The sequence below is a fragment of the Phacochoerus africanus genome, chromosome 4, assembly GCF_016906955.1.
Source record: "Phacochoerus africanus isolate WHEZ1 chromosome 4, ROS_Pafr_v1, whole genome shotgun sequence".
NCBI lineage: Eukaryota > Metazoa > Chordata > Mammalia > Artiodactyla > Suidae > Phacochoerus > Phacochoerus africanus.
In genome coordinates this window covers 10,302,605-10,312,274 of record NC_062547.1, presented here as the reverse complement: position 1 = coordinate 10,312,274, position 9,670 = coordinate 10,302,605, and the positions used below count along the sequence as shown (strand labels likewise).

General features: G+C 54.2%; 1 protein-coding gene across 1 annotated transcript; it reads left to right on the top strand.

Annotated features, from left to right (window-relative positions):
* The first annotated feature begins 416 nt into the window (after positions 1-416).
* LOC125125103 (pregnancy-associated glycoprotein 2-like) lies at positions 417-9,670 on the top strand. Its single transcript, XM_047775600.1, has 9 exons — positions 417-517; positions 1,618-1,756; positions 3,089-3,206; positions 3,298-3,416; positions 4,673-4,872; positions 5,800-5,913; positions 7,453-7,594; positions 7,682-7,780; positions 9,033-9,670. The coding sequence occupies exons 1-9, from the start codon at positions 417-419 to the stop codon at positions 9,186-9,188; spliced, it is 1,188 nt and encodes a 395-aa protein (XP_047631556.1). The 3' UTR covers positions 9,189-9,670.

The following is a 9,670-nucleotide window of genomic DNA, read 5'->3' as shown; positions in this document are numbered from 1 at the left end:
TTAAGTCTTCACTTTGCCATTTGAACTCTTCACAATCCCTAATCCAACAGAGGACAGAAAGCACACCTCACAAAGTGGCTGTCAAGACCACACAAAACTATGAAATGCCAAGCATGGCCCCCAGCACTTATTTTTATCACATTATTAGCATTGTTTCATCTCCAGTGTCACAAGATCTTCCCAGCTCTTTGTTAGTCCCGGCACTTTGATTTGGTTGTGCAGTTAAGCCCCAAGGAAGAGATAGAAGTAGAATCTCTGTATTCTGAGAATTTTCCAAGTCCACCGCCAAAGATATCAATGGAGGCTAAGATCTTATCAGGAGGTCTGTATTTCTTATCAGGTCCAAGTAGTGGCCGAGAGGGGATGATACAGGTATGTCAGAGCATATATAACTAGGAGTTTCCAGCCACCACTGCATGCCCAGAACTCCCTCTTTCCTGAGTACCTGGACCCAGGAAAGAAGCATGAAGTGGCTTGTGATCCTTGGGCTGGTGGCCCTCTCAGACTGCTTAGTCATGTAAGTACGGGGACTAGAACTGACAGCATCTCTCGCTCTGGAAGGGTTCTTGTCGCCCTGTCATCCTCTTATTCCTCCACACATTGGGGTTAGAAGGGAATGCCATCATTCCTGACAGTCTTAAACCTCAGCTCTCATGACTGATAAGTACTTTGCATGGGCACCATGGGGCCCAAGGGTCTTGGGGTAGGCCTGCAGAACTGCACAACTCTGGGGGCACCAGTCCCATCACAACCCAAGTGAAAAATGGCACTCCTTGGATTTGTTCCGTGCACATCCCGTGCAACTGTCAGCGTGATCCTGTGGAAAGCATTTCTCCTGCATTTGCTCCTAGGTCTTCTCTCGGCTCTCTCTCCATTTCTGTGTCTATGTGTTTCTAGGGCTTCACCTGTGGATCTCTCTTCTTTCTCTCCATCTCTCTGGCTGACTCTATCCATGAAGAACACTCGGAGGTTTTGTTCATTTTCCTTTCAAGTCTGATTCTTCCGCATTCGCTAGCCTCTTAATTGGCACAATTTATTCCCCATCTCCTGGCTCCACCTCTCATCCCTTTCTTCGGCTTGAGCCCTGGAGAAAGATCAGGAGGCCTACCGCTAGGCCTTCCGACCTCTAACAAGCAGTATGACCACAGCCAAGTCGCAGACTCCCTGTCCTGCATTTCAAAGTCCTTCTCTCTAAAAAGAGGATCACGATCCCCCTTCTGCCTCCTCCCAGAGCTACTGTGAGGCAGATACTCTTGCATGACAATAGCGATGGGATCGGCTACCATTGTGGAGACTTCCCACACATAAGGCACATGACTTCCGTCCTCTTCCTTAACAGCCAGAACATTCTATGTAGGGTGCGGGGGGTACTGCATTCAACCTGGGTGCCACTGGAGGCTCTGAGGCTCCAAGCGCTCACAGGGCTTTTGCAACATTACAGGAAAGAACCTGCATTCAAACCTAGGCCCCTGCCATGGTCTTTGCAGGATGACACTCCTCATAACAATGCTTGGAAAATACACAGCGTCGGTACAATGGAGGGTGACAGTCCTTCTACAACATGCACAGCTGTTGGCTATCTCTTGTTTTTTTCCTTTTCCCAATGCACCGTGAAAGGATCCCTCTCACGAAGGTCAAGTCCATCCGAGAACACCTCAGGGAAAAAGGCTTGCTGAAAAATTTCCTCAAGGAACATCCTTACAAAATGATCCAGAACCAGAAAATCGCTTGTCACCCGCTGAGGAACTACCTGGATGTGAGTGAAAGGGGAGGAAGGCTCACAGCGCCCCCTGGTGCTCTGGTCAAGCCTGGGGTTCCCCAGGAGGGGCCAGGAGGGATGTTGGGGACTGGGGGCCCCTTCAGGAAGCAGAACCACAGGGGGATCTGGCGCCTCACACCCAGGGGAGAAGACACTCCCACGCTCAACTCTTGGTCTGTGGTGACTGGGCCCAGAGATGACCCAGTGACGGGTAAACCTCCATTTCTGTGCCAGAGGAAATTTGGGGGGACTGGGGGGCGGGGCAGCACTGTGCTCAAAGCATATGGAAGTTCCCGGGCTAGGAGTTGAATTAGAGCTGCAACAACCAGCCTACACCACAGCCAGGCATTTCAAGCCACGTCTGCTACCTACACCACAGCCCAGGGCAACACCATTCTTCAACCCACTGAGCGGGGCCAGGGATCCAACCCAAGTCCTCACAGATACTAATGCAGTTCATCATGGCTGAGCCACAGCTGGAACTCCCCAGATTCTTCTTTTTGAACTAAGGGAGCCACTTAGTTACCGATGAAGGGTGAGTCATGTCTAACTAAACAATAAAGCCAACTGCAAAGCAGCTTTGAGGCCACAGACTGTGGAAGTCCATCCAGCCTCTGTAGACCCCAAAATGATACGAGTAAAAGTTATTGAGCTCCTACGGTGGGTGATGCTATAAAAATTTAATACCCTATGGTTATGATTGCTGATTTTATTTTTTATTTTTTGTCTTTTTTGCCTTTTGAGGGCCACGCCCATGGCATATGGAGGTTCCCAGACTAGGGATCAAGTCAGACTTACAGCTGCTGGCCTACGCCACAGCCACAGGAATGGGGGAATTTGAGCTGTGTCTAAAGACCCACATTGCAGCTCATGGCAACACCAGATCCTTAACCCACTGAGTGAGGCCAGGGAAGGAACCCGTGTCCTCATTGATACTATTCAGGTTCGTTAAGTGCTGAGCCACGACAGGAACTCCCATGGCTACTTATTTTGAGAAAGGCCTTTATCTTTCTCAAGAATGCATATCTCAGTCTGAGACACAGACAAAGAATAAATGAATGTCGCAATAAAGGGCCAATTGTGTGCTGTTGACAGGACAAGGTTTGAGTTTGGGTGAAGGAAGGAGAAGGACGTGCTCAGGCTGGGCCTTGAGGGGGACACTGGAGAGCTGCTCCAATGAGGCACTGGTCTGAGCACAGGCTGTGAGGTGGGGGCGTGCACAAGGGATATTAGGTGCCATGGGACACCTCGAGGTTGGTGGCACGTTGGGAAACCAGGGTGACCAGGGCACCCAGGCCTGCCTTGATCACCCCTCCCCGGACCCTATAGATGACCTGGGTGGGCAACATCAGCATCGGCACACCCCCGCAGCAGTTCAGCGTCGTCTTTGACACCGGCTCATCAGACCTCTGGGTGCCCTCCATCTACTGCAAAAGCAAGGCCTGTCGTGAGTGCCCTCCCTGCCCCGCCTTGTGCTCCCCCCGACCCCCTCCTCAGACCTCAGCAAGCTGATGGAAATTCATCTCCTCTGTCTGCAGTTACACACAGATCTTTCAGCCCTTCCCGCTCCAGCACCTTCCGCCTCCCGGGCAAAAACTTCGAGTTGGAATACGGCTCTGGAAAGATTTCAGGATTCCTTGGCTATGACACTGTTCGGGTAATGTGGACACTGCAAGCTCAGGCAGGGCTGGCCCTGGAAGGGACTGCTGCTTCCCAGGCAGACACAGATCCCTTGGGAGGGCCTGCCTTTCTCAAAGTTCCGAGTGGCTCGCCCCCCACATGCCCTTGGGGAGGAAGCGCACCTGCTGACACACAAACTCTCAGAAAGGCTAACCCAGAGAAATGTCTGGGGGTGGATTTGCTGCTCAGGTGCCACATTGCTGGCTAGCAGTGGGAGACGGGGGAGTAAAACACACACATTTCTGTTCCCCCACTAGGCCTGGCACTGTGCCAGGCACTTCCACTGTGACCATGCTTTAGTCCTGCAGCCCCTCCCCCCTGCAGCAGGTACTGTCATTACCTCCTTTGTACCGATGAGGGAACTGAGGTGCAGAGAACAAGGGCCTTGGCCAAGGTCACCCACCCATCTGGTAAGCAGTGAGGCTGGGCTGGCCAGTCAGGACTAAGCTGTTGTGGGGCCTTGGGGAGAGAGAATAAAACTGATCTGGGGACCCTGGGGAGCAGCCCAGGGCTTCAGGCACTCAGGCAGGGGAGGCAGGGGGCCAAAGATGTGGGAGCAACCTGCTAAGTGCATTCTTACTCTAGGCGGTCTTGGAGAATCTAATTAAAACTCAGGCCGGCCTCCTCAAAAGGGCCAGGGTATTCTCTTTCCCTTTCTCACTGTCTCTCTCTCTCTCACTGTCTCTCTCTCTCTCTCTCTCTCTCTCTCTCTCTCTCTCTCTCTCTCTCTCTCACACACACACACACACACACACACACACACACACCCCGCATGTTTCTCGGCAGAATTTTCATAAGAACCTTGAAGCTACCTTTTACAATGGGCATCTGTCTTCATTATGGATGCAGAATCCACCATGCATTGCAACGAACCCATCCCTTTCTGCCATCAGATCCCAGGGATGCCAAAGAGAAGGCTACCCTGCCCTCTACTCATTTCTCCTCAGGTGGGAAGCATTTGGTCCTGCCCTGAGTCTCACTCTCCCCCCAGGACGAGGGCAAAAGGCCAGTCTACTAACTACAGACAGTGTTTGCAGAAGGAGCCGCTGTGGGTTGAAATCCACAGCCCTGCACAAATGGAGGCAAATCCTGGTCCAGCTCAGCCTATGGTCAAGCCAGGGCCCAGGGATGGCTTAGTTCTCTGCAAGCTAATGGCATCTCTTACCCCCCTTGACCCCAGTCCAGCGCCAGACCTGCTTAAAAATTCACGTGAGAACACCCCCTCTCCCGCAGATCGGCAGACTCAGGGCCATGAACCAGGTACTTGGCCTGAGCCAGTTGGAGACCGGTGAGGCCTTTGAACATGGAGTCTTTGATGGCCTCCTGGGCCTGGGCTTTCCCAGCCTCGCCCTCAAAGGGACCACCCCCATCTTCGACAACCTAAAGAAGCAAGACCAAATTTCTGAGCCCGTCTTTGCCTTCTACCTGAGCACGTAAGTCTGAGCTGCACAAACCCTGTCTCCACATCAGCCGTACGACGCTTTCAGTTGCATGAAAAATTCTAGACTATGTGATGCAGATGTTAAGATAGTTAAGAATAAGATCAACCAAATGTGACTCAAGGCCACAGTTGGCCATGCACCCAGATTGGGTAAATAAAGGTTTATGGAACACGCCATGCTCCTGGGGCCAAGAGCAGCACTTGGTCCAGGGAGGTGGAGGGAGGAGGAGGAGCAGTGGAGGGGTCAGGATTCAGGCGGGAGGAGGAGAGAACGGGATTCGCTGACGGATTCGATAAGGAAGGAAGGACGGGGATGGGGGGACTCTTTCTTCCTCACTCACATTTGACCAGGAGCCCAGGACCAGCTAGAGCACTGGCAGGGGCCAGTGCAAAAGGAACATGAGGGACCCCTTGTGGAAAAAGCTTGAGTTTCAGGACAGAGATGGCACAGGCAAGGGGCCCTGCTGAACAGGGGGGCCCATGGATGGCACAGGTCACAGGCCCGGGAAGCTGGCCCTGGGTGAGCCTGATCCATGCCCTTAGTGACCTCAGGTCTCAGCTTTCCTGAAGACAGACAGGCTGGCCCAGTGCAAGCCACAGCCCTCCAGTCTGGGGTGCCCTGAGGGACTCTCTCAGCAGGCTGATTGCGGGAAAGGACCAGGCCCTCCAGGAAGGGTGGGTGGTCAGAGCCTGGCCAGGATGCCCAGGTTCAAACCTCTTCGGGGCCACTCATTAGCCAGTCAGGTACTCAACCCTCCGTGCCTCAATGCCTGCATCTGTAAAATGGGATCATAGCAGTGCCTGTGATGGGTGGATAAACACAGCCCTCAACAGCACCTGGTGTGTGGCTGAATTTGAAAAAAGCCACCCATTATTCTCCTACACTCAGCCCTCCCTCTCCCTCTCCTCTTCTCAACAGGAAGGAGGAGGGCAGTGCAGTGATATTTGGCGGTGTGAACAGATGCTGCTACAAAGGAGAGCTCAAGTGGGTGCCCCTGTCAAGACCCCACTACTGGCAGATCGCCTTGGACAGGTAAGCCCCTCCCTCTGAGTGCCACCCTGAGGGATGTCCCCACACATGCACACAGACAGGGACAGGCTCACACACATGCACTCACAGATACACCATCACACACATACACAGATACACACACACATACACTCCACACACAAAAAAACACTCTGAAACACAAAGACAAATATAGACACTCACAGGCACAAAAGACACACAGGCAGACACACACAGTCACACAGACACACGAACATACACAGACATAGAGATACACAGACAGACACGCACACCTCTCAGAGTTTATAATCACTCAGGCCTCCTGACCAGGGTCCTGACAAAGGCCCAGAGATGCTTGTGCAACCAGGGACACTGCAGCTTCCGTGCTGAGAGGCAGGCGGAGAGCATGGTTTGAGGTCCCTGAAGTGTCCTGACAGGAGGCTCAGGGAGACTTCCACGAGCCTGAGCAGGCTGGTGCTACGATGACCAACCGTCCCCAGCTACCCAGGCCCAAGCAGGTGATTAGGGCACAGGGTCGCCAGTGGGAAAACAGCACACGTCCTGGACAAACTGGGAAAATGGGTTTCCTTACAGAGAAGCTACCCAGAAGTGCACAGAGGTTGGCTGCATTCCTGAGACTGGAAAGCACATCAGACAGAAAGACGCCTCCTGACCCTGACTCACCCAGCCCCATCCCAGGCACACAGGGGGACAGGGGCTATGACAGGGACCACCAGGGAGCTGGGATCCAAGAGTGGCCTCAGAACGAGAGGCAGGAGTTGAGCCCCTCACACAAGAGCTTCCTTGTCCCTTGGAGGCCCCTGGGCAAGCTCAGTCATCGCCTGCCCAGGAGCCTCAGTGTCTGAGCCAGCCCAGGGGGCAGGGCTGGGGGACAAGCTCTCCCAGGGCACCATGTGTGCCCCTGCCCACCACTCTGAGCATCTGCTGCCCCAGAGAATCTCCACCGTCACTCTGGGTGTTGACCCGTTATTGCTCAGACACCAGAAAACAGGGCTCTGTTTGCCCTCATTCATATCTTCATTTATTCATTCAACAAACCCATGGTGTGGATCTGCTCTGTGCTGGGCCCTGGGGATACCCCTTGCTCTTACAGACCTAGCATCTAGGAAGGTGGACATTCAGGAAACGAGTCCCACAAAGAATGAATTACCACTCTGCTCCAGGCTAGACATGAGGAAGTGTGTACAGAGAATATCCAAGAGTGGAGACTGATCTAGTCGGGAGATGGGAGGGGGTGGCGGGAGAATTCCCTGAAATGTGACAATGAAGCTGCAACCCAGATGATGAGGAGAAATCAACCAAAGGGGATGGAGGCCTCTAGACAGGGTGACCAGCATGTGCCAAGGCCCTGAGGCACAGATGAGCCCGGTGTATTCAGGAACTGAAAGGAAATCAAGGAAAGTGAAATGACCAGAGCAAAGGAAAAGAGAGTGGGGACAAGAGCTGGAGGACTGTTCTGGAGACAGTCGTGGGTGGGGGCAGTGGCAGCGGTGGGAGACTTCAGAGTGACCCTGGTGCCCCCTTTGTCCCACTGTCTCTCAGGATCACCTGGAGAGGGCACATTATTGGTTGTCTCCGCGGCTGCCAGGCCATCGTGGATACCGGGACCACGTTCCTGCTTGGCCCATACGCAGAGGTGGACAAAATCCATTCTCTCATGAACGCAGTGCCCCTTCAGGAAGAGGTGAAGTATCAGGCCACAGGGTCACTCTGGGGCTCTTCTCCCAGGAAGGACCAGCTGAGCCAACCTCTCTCCCTCTTCCTCTAACAGTACCTGGTCCAGTGTGAGGCCAGGGACACCTACCCTGACATCATCTTCACCATTAACAATGTCGACTACCCATTGCCAGCTCATGCCTACATCCGAAAGGTGAGGGGCCAACCTTGGGGGCTGGTTCTTAAATCTGCAGTGTGGGGCACCAGAGCGCTGCTGGATGCCTGGAGGAGGGGGCCCTCTACAGGCCAAGATGCACCCCTGCAGTTCCCACCCCCACCACCCACCACCACGTGGCCCTGGCTGGAGAGGGGGCCAGGGCCTCCCACAAAACCAGCCTCTTGAAGGCAAAGGGAAGACTAGGACAACCACCATCCTGAAATCCATACGGAGACTCCACCCCGGGCAGGCACAGTATCAGGCACAAGGAGAGGGGACCACTAAGGGCCTCAGCCCTCAAGGAGCTTCCGGTCAACCAGGGCCCACGGATGGATGACACAGAATCCCTGAGATCATCAGGCTGAGGGACAAGGGGGGTTGGCTGAGGACACTGCCAGTGTGTTGTCCCACCAGGGTGGTTCACAGTCTCCCTGCCCATCTCCAAAGTGCCCTGGTTTGGATGATGATTAGAGGGTTTCCTGAGTCCTAGGCTGCACCTGCCCTTTGTAAGGCCCAGTTCCCCCTCTGGGAGCTGGGACACCAGACCAGCCCTGGGCAGGGGTTGGAGGCCCTCCTGCATGAAGGGGACACAGTGACTGCACAGCCCCTGGCTCAGACTTGAGCGTTAATGCACGTCAGCTCCCAATGGGAATTCAGGGGAGGCTGAAGGAGCTCAAAGAAGGCTGTGAGGAAGAGAGGGAATTTCAATGATTGTAAACCCCCAGCCTCATGGAGGGGTGAGAAAACCCTCTGGGGTGGAGGCAAATCGACACTGGGCTCCGTGCCCATGGCACCCCTGGGGGCTGTGCCAAGGGATGCCAGGGGAAGACCCAGCATGACAAGGGCTAGAGACAAGGGAGCACCAGGCTAAGTGACCCAACCCAGCCTGGAGTGGCCAAGGTGGGTGAGCAGGGATCCAGAAGGCCATCCGTGTCGGGGTGTGGGGTGAGGCGCTGAGCGCAGCCTTAAAGAACAGGTTGTGGGGAAAGGGGCAAGAAAAGGCCTTCTGTGCAGAGAGAACAGCCAGCCTGGGGCAGAAGGAAAGAAACAGCAGGGAGGGGTGGAGGGGGGCTACAGTCTGCCTGGTTCTTCGATGGACACCCCACTTCTGCAGCTGCTCAGAGAGCCACTCAGCTCTCACCTAAGGCGGGAGATGAAACCCAGAAGCTGCAGATCTGGATACGGAGGTTGGGCAGCAGCAGGTGAGTGCTCGGGCTCAGGCTCATGGCTGTGTCTTTCCTCCTCCCAGGATGCTAATAATAACCTCTGCTACAGCACCTTTGAGGTGATGGGGGATACTCTGAGCAAGAGCCAGACCTGGATCCTGGGGGACGTCTTCTTAAAGGTGTACTTCACCGTGTTCGATCGAGGACAGAACAGGATTGGCCTGGCTCGAGCCGCATAAATGCTGGAGCTGCTTCCAGAAACAACCAGGCCCACCTCCCCAAACACACATTCCCTCACACCTAGGGCATTCCCGCCCAAGGAGGGCGGCTTGAACGGGGTTCAATGTTCTGCAAAGCCCAGTTCTCAGTAAAGAATAAAGGATTGCCTTTGCAATGGTGCTGATACCAAGCAGCACCTCTCTTGGAGTCTGGGCAATTCCTGGTAATCCTTCAGGACTGGACAACCTCGTCTGAACCACAAGTGAGAGGAGCCCACCTCCACGAGATTTCCAATGGAAGGGCAGACTTCTTGGAAGGATACTGGGGATTGGGGATGCAGGAACCAGAGCAGACCCAAAGATCTCAGTGACTGGACCCAATAAATCAGACTCAGCTTACTCTCTTCCCTGCTCTTTCCCTTCTCTCATCTTTGATCGCGTCTCTTAACTGGACAGCTTTCTGCCCTCAGGCCTCTACACGAAATGAAAGACTCTGAAGCTTC

Bases quoted from the DNA above. Each gene is read 5' to 3' on its own strand.
- LOC125125103 (XM_047775600.1), top strand. From the start codon at position 417: ATGCCCAGAACTCCCTCTTTCCTGAGTACCTGGACCCAGGAAAGAAGC. The intron at 1,757-3,088 runs GTGAGTGAAAGG...CGGACCCTATAG, and splicing joins CGCTGAGGAACTACCTGGAT to ATGACCTGGGTGGGCAACAT. The intron at 4,873-5,799 runs GTAAGTCTGAGC...TCTTCTCAACAG, and splicing joins TTTGCCTTCTACCTGAGCAC to GAAGGAGGAGGGCAGTGCAG.